At 42.1% G+C, this 22,197-nt stretch overlaps 1 protein-coding gene and 1 pseudogene across 1 annotated transcript in view; one reads left to right on the top strand and one right to left on the bottom strand.

The window, feature by feature from the left end:
• The window catches only part of LOC147890684 (RAD3-like DNA-binding helicase protein), a 165,203-nt gene that overhangs the window by 68,867 nt on the left and 74,139 nt on the right, over positions 1-22,197 (top strand). The window contains exon 20 of the mRNA XM_087389325.1: positions 1,235-1,333. Within this exon, the coding sequence (XP_087245451.1) occupies positions 1,235-1,333 (99 nt within the window). The remainder of the gene's footprint in view (positions 1-1,234; positions 1,334-22,197) is intronic.
• Positions 3,471-4,910, bottom strand: LOC147890685 (uncharacterized; annotated as a pseudogene).

Below are 22,197 nucleotides of genomic sequence, written 5' to 3'. Positions count from 1 at the left end.
GGATTGGCTGAATGGGAACCCATTTGTCAATCAAGGTGGAGTGGCCGACACGAATATGAAGATGCTCTCTCCGTCTGACAACCTGTTGCCAGAGAGAGAAAATCTCTCTCTTGTTCCTAAAGGGGTTGAAGTGTGGAGGGGGGGGTGAAGGGTGGCGGGGGGGGGGGCCAGGCAAGGGGGGGCAGGGTAGGGAAGGAGGAGAGGGGGAGGGAAGGAGGGGAGGGGGAGGGAAGGATAGAGGTGGTGAGGTAGAGGCTGAGAAGGGGCAGAGGGAGGGAGGGATGGGTAGAAGGTAGGGGCAGGGGAGGGGAGGGGAGGCGGGGTAGGTGGAGCGGGGGTAGGAGGAGCAGGGGGATAGGAAGGAGGGGCAGCGGGGGGGATCGAGGGGAGAGGGCAGCGGGGTAGGGAGGGAGGGTGGGTAGGGGGAGCAGGGGGTAAGGAGGGAGGGGCAGCGGGGGGGCAGGGAGAGGCGGGGAAAGCAGTGGGGGTAGGTAGGGAGAGGTAGCGGGGTAGGGAGGGAGAGGTAGCGGGGGAAGGGAGGGAGAGGTAGGCAGCAGGAGAGGGAGGGAGGTGAGCGGGAGAGGCAGCAGGGGGGACAGCAGCGGGAGAGGGAGGGAAGGGAGCGTGAGGCAGCGGATGAGGGGGCAGCAGCCCGGGAGGAGGGGCTGGAGGGGGAGAGGAGGGAGGGGAAGGGAAGGGCTGGGAGGGAGGGGAGAGGGGTGCAGGACGGGGGGCAGCAGGGAGCAGCAGGACGGGGAGCTCAGCAGTTCGGTGTTGACACTATGTCATTAAAAGCGATTTCATTTTCATATTTTGGTAAATTTCCATGTGATTTGATGATTTGTCATATGACATGGCATTCCTGTTCCCCGTCTACGTTCCTTCATCCCAACTGGTAACTATACATACATTATTCGTACCTTGCAGATCCCAGACAATATTATTCAGAGATTGCAATTCTCTGCAGTTCAGTAGATGTAGAGATGATGACTATTGACACTAGGGATTTAGCATTATTAATGCTTACAGTGGCCATCTTGGATGTCAAATCAAGTTGTACAAGTTAAAAATAAATTCTGATCTATACCTTAAATGAATGTGCAGTTTCTGATATAAAAGAAAGGTGTTTCCAATTTTCATATTCCATCACCTGGTGATTTGGTTCAGGAAATGATTAATCCTAGAAATGTGTATGATCTCTTACAATGCGAAGATGGTGTGCTTGCTTTTGCAGAAGTCACCATTGAATCACATGCAGACTTAATTCTAAGGGACGGTGCTCCAAACTCTGGTGGAGAGAAGACCCTCAGAGGATTATATTCAAATGTCCAAGGTAAGTTACTATATGTTGTAGAATTTCTGCTGTATATATGCGAAGTGCATATTATGCAAGGAAATAACATATGTTAGAGAACAGAAACAGAGGTAGCATTCAAGAGCTTTTGATGAGTCCAAACATGTGATGGAAATCCCTCTAGGTTCTCAATCTTAGTAAGGACTTTCGAGATGTACTAGCTCTTCTGTATGAGTAATGCAAAGTGCAAGAGACGTGAAAGATCCAGAGTTCCTGGAGATACATTTGCATCTGGGAATGACCCCGCTGTCTATCTGGATGGGCATAGTGTAATACGGACAGAGTGCTTGAACTTTTCTTTCTGGATATGGCTTCTGCTTACAATGTGATAGCTTATCACATCCAAAAAAAGTACGTTTCTGATGATTTGGAAAATGAGGGTGGGGAAAACCATACCAAATTTCAACTTACAATTAACAGTGACATAAATAGCAAACCTATTTGCGTATCCCGCTGCATTTTCACCAACATTTGGAGCCAGGAATGAAGCTAGCATTCTTGTTGGTATCTGGCTAAACATGTGTGTATGTGTGTGTGTGTGTGTGTGTGTGTGGAACTGGAAAGACAGGACCACAGAATCTTTTGAGAGCCTACTTCTTTCATGTTCTACTATTTCCGGATGTCCCTCAGACAATTCTTTTATGATTTCCTGTCTGTTTGTCAGATAGGTTACACTGTTTGCTTGTCCTACAATGAAATTTTTTGATCTTGTATTTGCTGATCCCCACTTCGGGGACAGCCTCTTTTTAATATAAAGATACATGGGAGAGGTGGAACATTGGTTTCACCCAAAAAACAAAGAGTGTGTTTGTGGCGCTGGGCTATGGCGAATCTCTGCTGCTATGCCTTCTAGGGCTCAGCCCCTTTCCTGTGCCACCTCCTTGGTGTACTCAAAGCTTGTGACCACCTGTCTCAGCCATGGCGACCTGCTCAGGAGCTTCTTTGTTGCTGTGACCTGCAAATTGTCTTGCTAGGAGCCTCCTTAGTCAGTGAATCTCTCTGCACAGGACATAGAAGTTGACATCCGCTGTCTCTGGTGCCCCCAATTTTCGCTTTGTGCAGCACTTCCAAGCTTTCCTTGCTGCAGCTTGCTGTGTGTGGGTGCATGCGTTTTGTGTTTGTGGGTTAGTTGGGGGTACGTCTTTTCTCTGAGCGTCTTGGTCTGAGCATATTTTTCTGAGCATGGCCTATATTGTGATTTCGTAGACAATTTTATCATAACATCACACACCATTTAGTCATAAAACTACTCCAAGAAGATACTATATACATTTCTACCCCACAAAGATGCCGCTAACATCACACACCCTTTAGTCATAAAACTACCCCACAAAGATGCTATATACATTTAATTACATTTCTTTCCAATAGTATTTAGGGCTTATAAGATCCCTTTATTCACAAAACTACTTTTCATGTCTACTTCATTTCAACACCCTCCACCTATATCATACATCATTCATACTATCATGATAGATAGTGATTTATCGATGAAATGATTGCAAGTCACATGGTGAAGAATTTAGGGTGCAAATTTGCATGCATCTATGCCGAAACATTTATTAGTTGCATCAAGGAGATACTTTAAGATTCAATTCACCATGATGATCATTTGTACACAACTCAGTTTTGACATGCAAACCTTAACTAAGATATGACATGATTGTCACATCTCTAGCAAATAGAAAAAGTTTTATGAAACCAACATGCTCAAAATTGAATATGTGATATTGAGATTTATATTCATGGGTACTCACATGATGTACTAATAGTTCTTCAATATGATTACTACATCTCTAGCAAATGAAATAGGTGCAAGACACCACAAAAGTTATGCATGTTCAATACTAGGGCATCACAAGCAAAATGAATTGCTTGAAGGGAAAAACTCATGTCAAATCACTAGACTCAATCTTCTTTACTGATGTCATCCACATAGATATTGCGATAATGCCTTCTCTCTTTGATGGGGGCATTGAATGCAATGTCATTACACATCATCTTAGCCATAGCACCTGCATAAGAAGGTATAGATCAATCAATATCAATGCCTCATTGATAATAATATTCTCCAACAAATAGGTTAAAAAGATAAAAGACGAGAGTAACATACTTACTAGTCATCTGGAAGATTAACAACCATTTCCACATCTTCGGAATCATTTAGAGTCCCATAGTTTCTTAACACATTTCCCTTTCCTTTTTGTCCATCCAAAAATGGTTGCAATATAGAATTACAAATGTCAGGATCATTCTCAATAGATAAGTATGCTCTCCCAGAATGCACGCATGCTTTTTGCATAGAACCAGTCCGAGCAGCTAAGTCCACCACATGTCCAGAAAGTGGACACAACAACTCCAAGAAGTACAACATCATGCATGGAGTCTTCTCCAATGCACCTCTCCATGGAATACTCTCTCCATGTTTTATAGTCTGCTCACTTGTTGGTAAATAATGATGAAACAAACTACTTCCAAAAGCAATGCCCAATTTGGTACCAACCACGGAAGCATTTCCAGGATTACAAACACAAGACATACCAGCCCGATGAAGAAGGCATAAAACCACAACATCCACCTAAAGACAAGAAAAGAATTAAACTTATGCTTAGTACGAGCCATTTCATTATACAAGAGCATAAATTCTTTCAACAGGTCATTGTAAGACAATTGTCTCACCTTATGATCAATACCACCAACTTTGATTGTACAATATGCATCCAAGCATTGCATGTACATTCAACATGCAAACTCCAATCTACTGATCCTAGCATAACACTCAACCAAATGAAGAACATGAGGAGCACACATAACTAGGATCCAGCCAGAATCTGAAACAACTGTTGCCGCTACTAGCAAGGAGTAGTGTACATGGTCCTCTGTTAATAAATTCCAAGATGGAGATGTGGAATTCTCTACTCCAAGAGCTTCTAGCTGTGTAGGCAGATCAAGAATGACACAATCTGCAGCCCAAGCAACACTCTTACCATTTCTTGTTTTTCTTTCACCTCCAAGACCCACAAAGTATTCCTTCATGTCTATATAGGCTTGTGTGAAGTTTGAGACAAACAATTGCTTCCCAAACTCGACATAATCATAGCACCAAACCTTGCAATGTGAAGCATCACATGTGCCACTCCGATTCAAAGTTACAGAGGTCAATGGAATGTACAAAAAGCGGATAGACCTATCTTTCCATTTATATCCTTTCAAAATGGGTGTAGACTGCAGTACTTGCACATCTGTATCCACACCACATATGTAAAGACACAAAGTGATAACAACATATGTTACCCTTCTTTAGTTCCATACTTGAATCCTTGTCATTTTTAGTCATCTTCTCAAGTGTTTTTTGAATCTCAATGACTGCATCATCCTCGTGGACTGAATTTGAGCTTGATGAACCCATCTCTCCCTTTTTATGCTGTGTGTACAGCTCTATCTCCTCCTCGATGCAACATCCTTTTTTCATATCGAGCCACCACGGGTAGTTCTTTCTCTTCTACTCAGAGAGCACTTGCTTCCCTTCTTTTTCTATCATGTTTGGAGAGTACATATAGAATTTTAAGTCTTGAATTTTTGTCCATACTCGACATATGGGCAACAATTTTTCAATCTTACCAACAGCTTTTAAGGATTGCAAGAATCTGCATACAATAAGAGTCTTAGTACAAAAGCGAAATAGTTAAGGATGGATTTTTAATTGAAAAGGAAAAAACATGTATTGCTTACCTAAATACCAATTGTCGAGATGCCCTGGTCATCTCCATTTGTCATGTTGCAGCTGTAGCAATAGTCATTGAATCCTTTAAATCTTCATAAAGTTCAAGTCTGTTCATTGCTTGTATCTCCCCAAAATACTCTATCAACGTAGGATCTTGAGAAAGCACAAAGCTAGCTTGTTGACTAGCAACCAAGACCTGAGAGAGTAACCTCTTAGATTCACAAAGCAACTGATCCATCCATGCCTCTTTTGCCATCCACTTTATGAATTCTCTATCAGCTTTTGGCATCCCATAACTTGTTCTCAAATTTGAATCTGACCCTAAGATTTTGAGGGTTGCTAGTTGTGTCTCCTTTGAGACCTTTGCAATGGAGATGTTATACATCTTTTCCAATGTGACAATGGATGATTTATCATCAAATGGGAGGCTCCACAAGATATTAAACCAATCTTCACCATTTGTTGGTTTGACAATAGACAGATCGTCACACTCAACTGTATTTTCTGATCATACAATACATGCATATCCCATACCTTGATCATTTTCTAAACAAACATCATATTTACATCATTTTTTAATATTATGAGATCTTTCTCAATCTCAAAAAACACTTGAACACTTTAAAAAATCAACTTTATGTTAAGAATCATTAAATTAACCATACCTTGATCATTTTTCGACCATACTTGAGATTCACATCCTTTCGAATACTTTTAAGTGCTTTCTTCATCTGAGCAACACTCGAATTTGGCTGAAGTTCCTTTAGCTTTGCCTCATAATCTTGCTTGTATAGTGGCTAAAATATATTCCAAAGAAATGAATGAGTACGATGAATTAGTTAGTTCTAATTCAAAAGACATCCATGACAAATGGTATGAAACTTACTGCAAATACCATTCTCCCTAGCATCAGAGATGTCAAAGGATACCAAGTACTTGATCCTTTACTGCTTTCATTTGCCCTATGCTTTTCTAGTGTCTTTTTTTCTTCCTCAGAAAAAAGTGATAAGTACTCATTCTCATCGCACGAACACATTGTCTTCGTGTTGTACAAATAATCCTTGAGATTTGTTTTAATAATTGCTATTTCATTAAGGCTGAAAAATAAAAAATATATAGCTTCAAACATATTACGAATTGTTCACAAAACCCTTAAAAGCTCGAAAAAAGGTAACACATATAAGCAAGAACTCGCACTTACAGATTGAACCTTTGAAGAGCAGCTATTAGCTTCATTTCTGTTTATTTCTCTGGAGTAATAAAACTTGCTGAAACTTGAATATGCCATGCCTTTGATGTCTTGAATTTCTCTTCAATTAGAGACATCCATGCAACAGTACGGTGATTCCCCTCCTACACAAAAAACATCTTTCGAGACAAAAATGACCAATCAGCATCATCAACAATCTGTGCCTTAAATTCTACATTTACATCCCTCCAACAAGAATCCCATGATTGCTCAATTTCATTTGTCACCTCTTGTGAAACACCATCTGGAAGTGTTGTAGATAAAATAAACATTCCTTTCTGTTGAATATATTTTTCAGCCTCTAGAGCTTGCTTTAGGCTATCCATAACAGTTCGTAGGCCTCTCACTCTTGTGTTTACAACACAACGACATAATGGGATCAAGGGAGCAATCTTTCCAGGATTGATTGCAAGAGATTCAATAACATCCTTCCCTTGGCCAATATCAAGTGCAACAGGAAACTCTTGCTCAAACTCCTCATCTAGTTGTTTATCCTCTTTCTTTCTCTTCTTAGAAGATTCCTTCACAATTATAGTAGTGTCTTCAAAGTCTTCTGAAACCGGCCTCTAATCACTCAGAGGGCAGTGGAACTAAACCTTTAATCACTTCAGCACTTATTTACAGCTCACAAAGCATATATCACAACCATTAACCATTGCATGATCACCATTTGGCATTTACCCATTTGTTCACAAACAAAACCACTGAAAAAGGGATGGAGGCTAGAATGCCCCTGCTCAACAGACATGGACAAGTGCACCCGATTGGCCCCAAACACCGTGGCGCCCCTTTCGGTATTTCTTTATATTTCACAGTGAAATGATTACAAGTTGCATCTGGGAGACCTTCCCTGCAACTGAGCACGCAGCCCCAATTCACTAAGCCTTCGCAAGGCTTTCAAGCATATAACACCATCACATAAGTGCACTTAACCCGTAGGCTCAACCCAAAGGCATTCTCTTTTCCGAGTGCAATTCCATTGGCTGTCCAGATGCAATCACACTGCACCCCAGCTGCACTCTCCTTGAGTGGTTTCCAGATGGCATTCACAAAGCTTTTCAAAGCTCCGAAATAAAATCAGCAAAGTACCCAACCAAAGAATGACTCATGTAGCACTGCCTGGGCACCTGTGAGCCAAGAAAGAGGCGGCACACGAGGCCAACCAATAGCTTATGACAAAAAGAAATTGCAGTAGCAAAATCACAACTCACCAAGCCCTGAAGACTCGAACCAAGTCCTCAATCGCCAAGAGGACATAGTAGCCAATGCCCAATTGCATTCTCAGCCAAAGAGGAGTGCAAAGGCATGAAGAAAGAGCATTTACAAGAGCCGACCAGCAAGAATTCCACTGAAAAATGCGAAAAGAAACACTTCTGTCGCGAAGAAGTGGGAGTTCTTGGGCTCAAAAGAAGCGTGCTTCAGAGAGGAATGCATTGAGAAGGTTTTGGAGAAGTTTCATCGCCGGAAAGTCCTCCAAAACTGAGAAAAACCAGTCAACCAGCACGTCGGACCACTCGAAATTCAACAGAAAGCTGTAGCTTTGCAAGAGGAGAGGCCCAGGAGGCGGTAGAAGCAAAAAGGTCCAGAAAAAGCCACTTTTGCAAATTCGTCCAGCAAAAGAAGTGCTCAGCTCTGCCCGTTCTACCAAACGCACGGAGGGAAAAGCATATCACTACGAAGGGGAGGCAGAGGGGAAGCCATCGGGCCAAACGGAAGTCGAGGAATCCAAACGGGTGAGGAGTTATGAAGAAAAACGGAATTCAGCTGAAGGAGGCTGAAAAACCAGTCCAAAATCTCAACAAAGGGAGAAGATGAGAGAGAAAACCACACATGTGAAGTTTAGAAGGCCCAGGAAGGTCCAGGAATGGCAAAGGAGCATGTAGAAGGCACTAGAGCCACCTGGAACTCTAGGGGGGCCACTGAAGGTACATGGCCCTCTAGGGGGCCCATTAAAAATGCCACGTCATCATTTCCCAACAACCACTCTTTTAATTCCTTGGAATGCCTTTGGGCCTAGGGATTAATTACGCTTATGTGCTAGGCACCATGCCGCGTTTAATTACACATTATTAAGCCCACGCTTGGACTTTTAAAACCAAAGTTGTCACGGTCTTGTAGTACATTAAAGTACCTAGAATTTCACGCCCCCGTGACATACCCCTCTCTTGAAACAGCAAACCACAGTTTGCTGCCCCAAAACACAGGAGCGAGCATGAAATATAGCATAAAAGAGTATACAAGAAAGCCGCAGCTATAGTATACAGAGACAGTGAAAATATGGCTAGGAGAGGCATGCATCCATCCATATATACTGCTCAAAATCTATGTGATCCTCGGCGATCAATAGTGAAGATGCATCAATATCATGAAGTCTCACAGCAGAAATACTGTCAGCTCAGTATCTCAGATGAAACATACAGTGTCATCAAGCGACCTCATGAAATCACGGTGAGCCCGTCTGTACTGAGGGAGTGGAGGTGCTACCCCCCTCTCGAACATCAGGTAATGCTCCAGACGCTCGCTCTGCTGAACTACCTGTAGGAGCCCGGACCGCAGTCGGCTCTAATTGGAAAGCATCAAGGTAAAGCTGCAATATCCCAGGTGAATCTGCCAGTTCACCTTCCTCCATCCATTTCGCATCAAGTGATGGGTAATTTTGAAATTTTACCAAGTAGCGACGGATAACTTTACCCTTGAGCTTTCTATCTCTGTGTGCCAGAATCTGCTCTGGGACCAGAAGTTCATCCTGTTCTTCCACTTCAGGCTGCACCTCATCAAGTACATCCTCGGGAATATCTCCATGATATTGCTTTAATAAGCTCACATGAAAGGCATTATGTATCTTCCAATGCGGAGGCAACTTCAGCCTGTAAGCTACCTCGTTTATCTTTTCAGAAACCTGGAAAGGACCATAGTAACGCATGTTCAGCTTTGTGTACAACCTTTCCTTGCCTTTCTTATTTTTCAGCCTTGCCTTCTGAAAACGCAGCAAAACCCAATCACCTTCTGTGAATACCAATTCCCTGCGGTGCTTATCTGCTGCTCTTTTCTGCTTGTCTTGACTTCTTTGCAAGGCATATTTGATCTTCTTGTAAGCCTCTTCAAGGCTTTCCACAAAACGATCAGCTTCGAAGATTTTCTCTTTTGTATGCAAAATGGGAGGTATCTTCCTGGCACCTTCCACTATTTCAAAAGGTGCTTTACCTGTGGATGTGTGCACCGTATTATTGTAAGCATATTCCAGCAAAGGCAAATAATGCTCCCATTTGCTTTTGTGGTCTGAGACATAGCATTTAAACATATCCAAGATGGTAGAGTTTTCCTGCTCCGATTGTCCATCAGACTGAGGGTGAAAAGATGACGAAAAATTCAGTGTAGTGCCCATATTTTCAAACAGTCCTCTCCAAAAGAGGCTGGTCATCCTCGGATCTCTATCACTGATTATGGATTCAGGCATCCCATGATACTTGAAGACATGCTGCAAAAACAATCTGGCCATTTGATCTGCTGTAATTTTCTTTCTTACTGGCACAAAGTGGGCTTGTTTGCTAAACCTGCAAATTATTGTCCACAATCCATCATGTCCAGTAGGAGTACGTGGAAGATCAAACACAAAATCCATAGCTATGCTTTGCCATGGTCTATCAGGAATTGGCAAAGGGTGTAACAACCCAGGTGCCTTCTGCCTGTCAAACTTTACTTTCTGACAAACCATGCATGTTCTCACATATTCTTCCACATCTTTCCTCAAAGATGGCCAATAAAAGTATTGCTCCACTGCTGTAATTGTTGCTGTAATTCCCCTATGTCCTGCATATGGAGGAGCATGACTTTCCATTATGACTTTCTGTCGCATCTGATCAGTGACACAGAGTCGTCCATGCATCAAAATGAAACCCTCTTTCAACATATAGTGATTATGCCTTTGACCATCAGAAAGCTGATCATAAATAGTTGAAAAATCAGCATCATTAACATACTGATCTTTCATCACATCTAACACATTGTTGTAAGCAATGCTCACTGCTGAAACACTGGGTTTCTTGGAGACTGCTTCAGGCTGTGGTTTCCTGGAAAGTGCATCAGCCACGACATTTTTGTTACCCGGTACATGTACAATTTGAAAATGAAACATTGAGAGGAAGTTAGCCCATCTCATGTGCTTTTCAGATAATTTTCTCTGCGTGAGAAAATATCTAAGTGACTGATGATCTGTTTGCACATAAAAATCAGCTCCAAGAAGGTAATGTTTCCATGTGGTCAAAGCATGTATCACTGCTAACATTTCCTTCTCGTATGTCTGCAAGTACAATTCAGCATCTTTGAGAACTCTACTCTCATATGCAACCACTCTGCCATCCTGCATCAAAGTGCCTCCTATGCTGTTTCCACATGCATCACAAGTTACAGCAAAGGGTTTTGCAAGATCTGGCAAGATAATAACGGGTTCAGAACACAATTTTTGCTTCAGCTCTTCAAAAGCTGCATTTTCCTTTGGTCCCCATCGAAACGGTACAGCTTTCTTTTGTAAAGCATGCAAGGGAGAAGCAATTTCTGCAAAGTACTTTATAAACCTCCGATAGTATGAACACAACCCAAGAAAGCTTCTGACTTCATGCAGATTTTTCAAAATTGGCCAACTCCTTATGGCCTCAACTTTTGCAGGATCCATCTTGACTCCATCCTTTGACACTATATGACCGAGAAAATGAATCTCATGCATAAAGAATTCACTTTTCTTGGTGTTTATTAATAGCTTGTGTCTTTTCAACTCTTGAAACACAATAGTGAGGTGTTTCCTGTGCTCCTGCTCATTTTTAGAGAACACAATGATGTCATCAAAGAAAGTGCCCACAAACTTTCTGTGTGCTCTAAAAATTCTGTCCATCATTCTATTGAAAGTGGCAGGTGCATTAGTCAAACCAAAAGGCATCACAAGGAACTCATATAAGCCAAATGAAGTGCGGAAGGCAGTCTTGTAGACATCTTCAGGCCGTATCCTTATCTGATGGTATCCACTTTTAAGGTCAATACGACTGAACATTGAGGAACCTTCCAACCGATCCAATATATCATCAATGCGTGGAATTGGAAAACGGTTCTTAATTGTGACTTTATTCAAAGCCCTATAATCAATACACATTCTCCAACTGCCATCCTTCTTTTGCACAAGCAACACAGGGGAACAGTAAGGAGAATTACTTGGCTGTATTAATTCCTTTTCCAAGAGTTCCTTCACTTGTGACATTATCTCTTCCTGTTGTGCCTTACTGACACGATAGGGAGGTATATTAGGCGGTGAGCTTCCTGGAATTATATCAATTTGATGATCCTCGGGCCTCTTGGGAGGTAATTCTTGAGGAAGTGCATCTGAGAAACAATCCTGAAAATCTGAAATAAAAGCAGCCCTTTCTCTATCTAAAGCAGAAAGAGTAGAGCCCTCCTGAACTGGTTGGCTGTCCTCTTTGACAAAAATCAAGTACGCTGAAATATGACGCTTTATTACATTGGAAATACAAGAAGCTGAAACTACAGGGATGGACTCCCCTTTCAACTTTACATCAAGTACATGATTTTTGCCTCTATGAGTTATAGAAATCTTCTTGTTTCTCATTTGCACATCAGCCCCCACCCTGTACATCCAAGGCATCCCAAGCAAAGCATCACACTCTGGCAAAGGCATAATGTAGAAGTCCTCTACATCCTGATATCCCTGGATATGCATCCTCAACTTGCCAATGATAGGAGTGACAGGTGTGTTGAGTTCAGGGTTGGCCATATCACACATGCCGGATGGCCCCATTTCCTCAGGCTCGATGCCAAGCCTTCCTGCCATATCGGGAGTTATGAAATTTGCCTTTGCCCCAGAATCAAAGAAAAACAAACAATTCTGATTTCTGATTTTTCCCCATGCTCTGCACATCTCAGTCTTTTTCATTTCCTCTTCATCATGTGCATGTGGCAAACTCCCAATCACATCTGGAAGAAGTCCTGCAGAAGGTTTAGGCTTTTTGCCCTTCCGATCAGCCTGTTTATCACCATTCTTATCATCATCTGACCTGTCTCTTTTCTTGAATGGGCAATCATAAGAGCGGTGTCCCTCTTCTTTGCATATAAAACATTTGTTTTGCTCCATGAGTGACTTTTTCTCTTCATCAGATAACTTGGTACGGGGCTGTTTATTAGGCTGTCCACGCCTTTGACCAGCTTTGAATTGGGCTTTTCCTCCCTTTTGAAACGGTCGTTTGCCATAATTTTTATTTTCAGATTTGATGTCCTTATCCTGGTGTTTGGCAGCCCGTTTGTTGTCTTCTTTCTTGCTGTCCATAAAGCCTAAATTCTTCTCCTGCATCCATGCATATGCTGTCCTTGCATTCTCAATTAATTGAGTCATAGAACCCACCTTGGTTTTGATGCAATAATCACGTAGCTCACTAGGCAATCCACAACAGTACCTCTCTATTTGCTCTTTCAAAGAAACATGCCTGTAAGAGCTCAATGGCAGCAAAACATCCCAAAACCTCTTGGTGTAATCATCAAGATTCTTGCAAAGTTTGTATGACAAGTCATGCCAGTGTGAAAGTACTTCAACTTCAAAAGTTGGAGTAAGCCAAGTAGAAGAGAACACTTGCTTAAATTCCAGCCAAGTAGCAGGTGCATCTCCATGAAGCATAAGGTTAGTGTACCACTTAAGTGCATTGCCTTTCAAAAATGTGGCAACCTTCCTCATCTTGGATGCTTCTGTAAACAAACCCCCAAGAAATGCAGCATCAAACTGTTGAAGGAATGTGAGGGCTTTGTACCTGTCCTGTACTCCATTATATGTATCAAACTTGACATGAGAACCACCATCCTTAAATTCTTTATATACATTTGATATTGGCTGTCCCAAAGATGGCTGTATATTTGCAGCATTCCCTTCACTAGGGAGAGCCATGCTTGGCTGAACATTAGGCATGGGAGCATATGCTGTGGCTTGCATGCCTGGCTGCATTCCCACATTGTCATACATGGCTTGTTTTCTATGCCCAATTGGCGGTGAAATCAACATAGCATCAAAGATAGAATCTGTACCAAAATATTCAGGTTGCTGCCTCAAATATGGCTGAGGTGGTTGAGCCACATTTATGGACTGCACATTATTATTTTGAGGAGTAGAAATACCCAAACCAAGGCCTTGTGCTGGCTGCTCATACTGTTGCACTGGATGTACTTTTTGTACCTCTTTCTCAAGTGCTCTTTTGGGCGATTCCTCTCTCTTGGAAGTCACTTTCTGAGTCATTTTTGATGGCTGTCCCTCATGGGAAACTGATGCATGTGTGTACTCACTCTTTCCGTTCTTGTGCTTTCTTGATTTTTTCTTCTTCTTGGCATTTGTTTGCACAATCTGAGCCAAATTTTGAGCCAGCTGAGTCAAAGCAGTCACTGCACTTGCAAGCTGTGCATTCAACATAGTAGCATCATCTGACTCACTGCTAGAACTAGTATCACCGTTGAGCTCAGTTGTAGCTTCATGTGTGGCCTGCTCAAAAGGCATTTGTTGTGCTCCCTGCAGCTGTACACTAGCTGGATCATTAAGGCTTTCCTGCCTTCTCCTTTGAGGAGTTGTGGAGCTCTCTTGCTCATGGGTACTCACCATGTTTATGGTTGTAATATTCAGCTGTCAAAAAGTGCAGCAAAGATATCCTTCCACCAAACTACCGAGGCCCACCTCTTGAGAAAGAGTGTGTGGTATCCCGGCAATGGAACCAATGAAACCGGCCTCTAATCACTCAGAGGGCAGTGGAACTAAACCTTTAATCACTTCAGCACTTATTTACAGCTCACAAAGCATATATCACAACCATTAACCATTGCATGATCACCATTTGGCATTTACCCATTTGTTCACAAACAAAACCACTGAAAAAGGGATGGAGGCTAGAATGCCCCTGCTCAACAGACATGGACAAGTGCACCCGATTGGCCCCAAACACCGTGGCGCCCCTTTCGGTATTTCTTTATATTTCACAGTGAAATGATTACAAGTTGCATCTGGGAGACCTTCCCTGCAACTGAGCACGCAGCCCCAATTCACTAAGCCTTCGCAAGGCTTTCAAGCATATAACACCATCACATAAGTGCACTTAACCCGTAGGCTCAACCCAAAGGCATTCTCTTTTCCGAGTGCAATTCCATTGGCTGTCCAGATGCAATCACACTGCACCCCAGCTGCACTCTCCTTGAGTGGTTTCCAGATGGCATTCACAAAGCTTTTCAAAGCTCCGAAATAAAATCAGCAAAGTACCCAACCAAAGAATGACTCATGTAGCACTGCCTGGGCACCTGTGAGCCAAGAAAGAGGCGGCACACGAGGCCAACCAATAGCTTATGACAAAAAGAAATTGCAGTAGCAAAATCACAACTCACCAAGCCCTGAAGACTCGAACCAAGTCCTCAATCGCCAAGAGGACATAGTAGCCAATGCCCAATTGCATTCTCAGCCAAAGAGGAGTGCAAAGGCATGAAGAAAGAGCATTTACAAGAGCCGACCAGCAAGAATTCCACTGAAAAATGCGAAAAGAAACACTTCTGTCGCGAAGAAGTGGGAGTTCTTGGGCTCAAAAGAAGCGTGCTTCAGAGAGGAATGCATTGAGAAGGTTTTGGAGAAGTTTCATCGCCGGAAAGTCCTCCAAAACTGAGAAAAACCAGTCAACCAGCACGTCGGACCACTCGAAATTCAACAGAAAGCTGTAGCTTTGCAAGAGGAGAGGCCCAGGAGGCGGTAGAAGCAAAAAGGTCCAGAAAAAGCCACTTTTGCAAATTCGTCCAGCAAAAGAAGTGCTCAGCTCTGCCCGTTCTACCAAACGCACGGAGGGAAAAGCATATCACTACGAAGGGGAGGCAGAGGGGAAGCCATCGGGCCAAACGGAAGTCGAGGAATCCAAACGGGTGAGGAGTTATGAAGAAAAACGGAATTCAGCTGAAGGAGGCTGAAAAACCAGTCCAAAATCTCAACAAAGGGAGAAGATGAGAGAGAAAACCACACATGTGAAGTTTAGAAGGCCCAGGAAGGTCCAGGAATGGCAAAGGAGCATGTAGAAGGCACTAGAGCCACCTGGAACTCTAGGGGGGCCACTGAAGGTACATGGCCCTCTAGGGGGCCCATTAAAAATGCCACGTCATCATTTCCCAACAACCACTCTTTTAATTCCTTGGAATGCCTTTGGGCCTAGGGATTAATTACGCTTATGTGCTAGGCACCATGCCGCGTTTAATTACACATTATTAAGCCCACGCTTGGACTTTTAAAACCAAAGTTGTCACGGTCTTGTAGTACATTAAAGTACCTAGAATTTCACGCCCCCGTGACATCTTCCATCTCCTTATTCTCTTCAACTCCAATTTCAACCTCTTTTTGAAACTCTAAATTTGGTGTAGATTCCACTTGCAAACTTCTCTTGCTACTTGTCCCTCCACCTCTCTCGCCTCCTCGTTCTCCTCTTCCACCTCTCTCCCTCCTCTCAGAAGTTTTTATTTTTACCATCCTGTCAATGTGACACAAATGCATTTAAAAAAAGAAGTCATCGCATGGCATATAATAGACTTACAAGGTCAATTAAGTCCCAGCATTACTTCAATAGCATACAAAGAAAGCCCAAGAGGCTTCAAAATAGAAAATACCTGAAGCTTGATCGTGATGCTGCTAATTGAAGCTGCACTTGACTAGATGATGGGGCTTGAGGAGACTATCTGGACAACAAAAGCATACAAAGAAAAGTTATTAAGCATACAAGAACAAGTTATTAACCACAAAAGCGTACAATATCTCGAATATACTGTGTTGTGTCTCCTAAGGCCTTCTCGTCTCCTTGCCTCCCCCTCCTTGCCTTATTTTCATAATAGTGCATGTGTCTTAAAGGGAAACAAAAAATCTCCAAGTGCTATGCGTACATATGTCAAAATATCATGTGGTGTATAGGAAAACCACGTGATGTGCCCTTAAACCACACAGTGTATTTTGTTTATACAGCTTGGTATATATGTTCACTGTGCAATAATGATCTAGTCAGCCAATTTGCAATGATTGACTAGAAAAGACATGCTTTTTTGCATTTTAAACATATTTAATTCAAAAAATATGTACTAAAAACCTCCCTAATATCACAAGGGAGATATTGGGGGAAAGCACCAAGAATCTTGATCATTAAACTCCTACTGAGTCTCTTCTACTACTCAAAATAGGCAACCAACAATCATAGAAGCCTTGAGAGGTACCGAACTTCAAAATATCCAAGTTGATGCTGCAAACATAGTATGCTGCTCTAGGTTATCATTTAATATTCTTCATTATCCTTCATGGCATAGATCCTTGCAATCATGTTGAAAACTCTATAATTCCATCCTATTATGCCATGTGCACCACATTGTTGGAGGTCGCGTATAAGGATATGCAAAACAAATTGAAGGAATCCATAATTGATGATCTAGCTTCAATAGGCTATACATTTGTTTCTAAAGGATGGATGGATATAGCATTGCTCTCTCACCAATGTGATGATTGTCTCTCCCAAAGGAGAAGCCCTCTAGAAGTCTTACAAAAAAAGTGGTGAGATCCAAATTGGCCAATACATTGCAGAGTTATTGATTTCTATACAATTGAATCCATCTTAGAGAATCGAGATGCTATCATAGATACATCCCACTCACAAGATTATATAACTTGGGAAAGAGGTTTAAATTTAGAGAACAAGAGAACGAAATAAATCTTTGGGATGTGAAGGCTATCATTACAAACACAATGTTTTGGAAAGGAGTGGAAGATGAAAGTTGTTGTGAGTCAACCTTTCATGTTTGCATTAAGGGATTTTGATGCTAAAGTGCCTACTTTGGGAAAAACTTACAAGATATGGTGGGATTTTGAACAAGATTTTCTTGGCCTGACAGGATGAAGTGCACCCTTTAGTGTAGCTAGATGGACGTAGTTGCATTCTTATTGAAGAAAAAGTTGGTGGTAGGTACATTCCTCCACATAGTGTAAGCTTGCTATTAGATTTTGAGTGGTGGAACATTAGTAACTACTAGAGAAAATTGAAAATTTTATGACATAGTACACACATGTAACCCAAAACCCCATGATTTGAACATGCATGTGGCATGTAGGAATTTGATAAGTATTGCATTGAACAAGGATATTTCAACTTTAACTATGTGAAGAAAATGGCCAAGGACATGTCATAAACAATTAATGATATAAATGGGTCAAGTTGTGAGAAGTTTCAACCTCTTGCAATAAAAATTCTTGCTAAAAAAGCCACCAATTCAAGTAGTGATTGTAATTGAAACACGTACAAATATATCCATGGTACCATCATACTCAAACTTTTGCAAATAAGAAAAGAAATCGATGTATTTATATACAAATAACAAATTATTGAACAATTCCATATTTGATCTCTCCCTCTCTCTCTCTCTCTCTCTATGATTGGTTTCTGACGATCACCACCTGCACATATATACTGTATCTCCCCCCTCTGCCCCATTTTTGGTGCCCCTCCCTTCTTTTATGTATCATGTGGAGGTAGACACATATTTTTTGTATCAGGACTAGACACACCGTCCTTCATTACCTCTTTTTTGTAGAAACGGTTGGCTGGCCCGTTTTGAGACCGCCACCGTTATGCTCATTATATTAGTTATCTTTAGTCTCATAGACCTTCACGGTCTCCCGAAGACTTTAATAAACTTTCTTTCTTTCTTTCTTTCTTTCTCTCTCTCTCTCTCTCCCTCCCCCCCCCTCTTCACTTTAGCACTCTTTCACAATTCCAATCCTCTCCCTTGTTTAGTCTAGCACCCATCACAAAGGCCAAGCCTCCCCTCTAATACTCGCAAGTTGTTGCGTTTTGAAAACTCACAATGTTTGAGACAAAGGATGAAGTGCTAATGTTGAAGAAGGAAAAGATCCATAAGACAAAGGAAATCGACCTCTAGCCCCAGTACCACAAAATGAAGCTAGCCATTGGTGGTACTTAATTGGAATCATTTCATAGGACCCCACAAACTCAAAGAGTTTCCATGCAGCCTAGCACTTGACCATGCAATGGTGATTGAGCCCGCCAATACTTACGTTGCTACAAAAAAACTTCCAAGCCAAAGAAAAGAAAATCACCACCATCAGTGAGCTACAAGTGTCCTTGACATTGAAATTTCTTGTGAAGGATGATGAATCGTAGGATCCTATATCATGTAATAATTGCTTTCTAGACGAACCTAGCTACAATGCCAAGGCTGCATGACTTTACAAGCTAGTAGATTGGACATGGCCTACTTTATCCACTGTGAAGCCTTCAGTATTAGACTACAAGGGTAAAGAAATGTAAGCCTTGCACTTGAATGGTATATATGCTTGTGAACTTTAGTGGTTTTGCAACACAAGCAATGGCTTCTCGTGAGCGACCATAAACTTAAAGTAGAAAATCATAGACCTGCTTCCTTGCCAGCCATCTGTGTATTTATCGAGGGAGGGACGCGAATGGCTCAGAAGCAATATCCAAACCGGCTTGAAGAGAAATGAAGGCGATTGGAAACATCAAGACGAGGTGGAAGATCCTACCTTCAAGAGCACAGTCGTGATGTCTTGTGCAGTGACAGCTCGGGCAGGATTGACGGTGGTCAAAAGTGTACGAAGAGCAAGCACTAAACCCGCTCGCTCTACTTCCTTGCGAGCCTCGTCTCTACCAGCTTCGGCAACAACCGTCAGTGTGAGAGGACTCTGACGCGATGGGTTTGTAGGCTGAACTTTGAACAAAGACAGCTTCTCTGTTGCTGCCTGAGGTCTAGCTGAAGGCAATCGGATTGAAGAAGCCGATCCAATGCTACCGGAACTGAGGGAGGGAGGGAGGGAGGGTGGCAGAGCGAGGGAGGGAGGGAGGCCTAGCGAGGGAGGGAGCGAGGCGAGGGAGGGAGGGAGGGAGGGAGGGAGAGAGGCAGCAGAGCGAGGGAGGGAGGGAGGGAGGGAGGGAGAGAGGGAGGGAGGGAGGGAGGGAGACAGGGAGGGAGGGAGTGAGGGAGGGAGCGAGGTAGAGCGAGGGATACCAAGGGAGCGAGGGAGCGAGGGAGAGCAAGGGAGCGAGGCAGAGTGAGGGAGAGGGAGTGAGTGAGGGAGGGAGGCAGAGCGGGAGGGAGGGAGGGAGGGAGGCAGAGCGGGAGGTAGGGAGGGAGGCAGAGGGAGGGAGGGAGGGAGGGAGGGAGGTAGAGCCAGGGAGTGAGGGAGGGAGGGGCCTTAAGAAAATGAAAGCCCTTAAGAAAATGAAAGGCCAATAGACCCCTTTCGTCGACGAAAGGGGTCTATTGGCCTTTCATTTTATTAAGGGCTTAAGGGCTCTCATGAAAATGAAAGGCCAATAGACCCCTTTCGTCGACGGGTCTATTGGCCTTTAATTTTCTTAAGGGCTCTCATAAAAATTAAAGTTCACATTGATGTTTGTAGATATAATCATCCGTCTTCCATGATAAAGAACACCTTTGCTAGCAAGGGACCACCACATGTCCTCGACCGACCCAAGTACTTAACGTTGCCTCTTTATTAGCTAGCACTCGTTTTTATTATTTCAAATCATTACAATCAATGCGTTTATTTTATTCACCATGACCGGACGACATCTGGCTATAGAAATGCTACCAAACTATGATGTTAATAGGAACCATGACTTATAATGATTATCATACGAATTCGATTGCTAATGAGAATGCAGCAATGATGAGTGATCATTTAATTAAACATCATTACTGTGTGAGGTTGATAATTTTTCATAATTGTTTTTGAAAAAATAGAGCCCAATAGATCCCTTTTATCGACATACAATTAAATATCTTTTTGATTAATATTCAATTAATGATAGAGGCCAATAGACCCCTTTTGGAGAAAATAATTTTTATTTATTGTTAATGGAAGATAGAGGCCAATAGACCCCTTTTGGAGAAAATAATTAAATGCCATAGACCCCTTTCGTTGACGAAAGGGGTCTATTGGCCTCTACCTTTCATTAATAATTGTGGTTCAGTACCATTGTCACACTTGTGCCGACTTTCACAAGACCTATCTTACAAAGTTGTGAGTATAAGCAATGGGCAGTGTGTGCAAAGCATTTGTGAGCAACTTTCTTGCGGCAGACTCTTGTTTCAAATGAGTTCTTGAAACGAACACTCTGCTCTTGATCTCACCCTTTGCACTTCATCTCATTGAGTTGCACAGCTCAACCATTCCGTTCTTATGGAATCTGTCACAATTCAGAACGAGCATAGGTCTTTGCATATGTTTGTTCGCACTTCCATAGGTAGAGGAGTGTTGTCAGAGATGGTGCTTGCTACACTTGGGTCCATATCTGTCCATCAGCACTTTGGTGTTAATGGGTCTGATTTGACAATGGAGCTGCAATACGAAGTCCATGACGATGGATACAAAATGTTTCACCTTGAGGTGCAGTTTGGTGATATTTTCACCGTAAAGGGAGAAAGATTCAAGCTTGATGACAATGAACTTCATAAGACTCTAGTGCACGAAAACAAAAAAGATTTCTACTCTGTTTGCAACAAAAATGATGAGGCAAGGAAACATGATTCAGCTAGCAACATTGAGAATGACAAACAACATAGTGTCATTGAGATTATTATGCAACTATCTATAAAGAACAGATTGCGTGAGGCCTATGAGAAGGTTGAAATGCACGTCACTGTGGATGAGTTGCCTTCTACTTATGATGGTGATGTTTTCTTTAAGCTACCAGCTACTTCAATGAAACATCGCACAAAAGGTACGGAGTCAAAATTTGATGGTCATGTTTGGAGTGATCCTATTACAACAAATATAGTATTTCCTGGTGTGGTTCGTAGAAAGGAATGTGGAGGTCACCTCCGTTGTATAAATGCAACTTGTGGTTATAAAAAAAGAATTGGGATAGAGAATGAGACACAATGGGATGGGAGATCGATTACCGTGGCCCCAACAAATGTGTCAATTGAATCATATGGCTCCTTATCATGTATACATTGTGGTCGTCCACCAATTTGCTTGGAGAGATGTTTTTGTGAAATGTTACTTTGCATGCCAGAATGTAGAGATGGTGTGAATCTTACTCGTGCAGTCATACACCATGGCCATCATAATCATCCCGTTGGAGATGGTTTGACTAGAAGAACAAAGGATGCCATTAAAACCAAAGTTTTTGAAATGGTGAGGGCTGGTGGTGTTGTATGCCCTAAAGGGATACAAAATATAATTGTCCAAGACATTATTCTGAAAACTTTATTGTCTAAAAAAGTGCAAGATGGGATTAAGATGTTGGATGTTGAGCTACAAGATTTGCTAAAACAATGTGAACCTTTGCTCGACAAAAGAAGGTAACTACCATAATATTTGTTATTGCATTGGTTTATTAAATTATGTTATTGACAATGAATATTGACAATGTATAGATTATCAATATGGATTGAGGAGGGTCGACGTGACTCTCGACGTGTGTCAGATGGGCTAGATGGAATTTTATACTTGAAAAGACATTGTAGATATAATTATTTCCAAAGTGTAGTGTTTCCTGGACAATTGCAACATAGTTCACTCAGCAGGTGTCATGTATTTAAAATGTCTTACCGAAGGTTTTGGTTCAGGGGTTGATTTGGTAAATAAAACGAGACCTAGAGGAAAATTGGGTCATTGTTGGGTGTTGTTTGACTTTGTGAAGCGAATGAAAGATTGGACTACCATGGCTTGCCATGTGTATAATCCTTTTATCCAAGAGTTGCAAACAATTGCAACTTGTGACTTCAAGGTGGAAGATACTGATGCACAAATTCTATTTTGGGATACTCTCAACAAAGTAATGGTTTCAGAAG

Source organism: Dipteris shenzhenensis, chromosome 18, assembly GCF_047967505.1.
Source record: "Dipteris shenzhenensis isolate YYH24624 ecotype China chromosome 18, Dip_SZ_1.0, whole genome shotgun sequence".
Taxonomy (NCBI): Eukaryota; Viridiplantae; Streptophyta; class Polypodiopsida; order Gleicheniales; family Dipteridaceae; genus Dipteris; species Dipteris shenzhenensis.
This window is presented reverse-complemented; position numbering and strand designations above follow the sequence as displayed.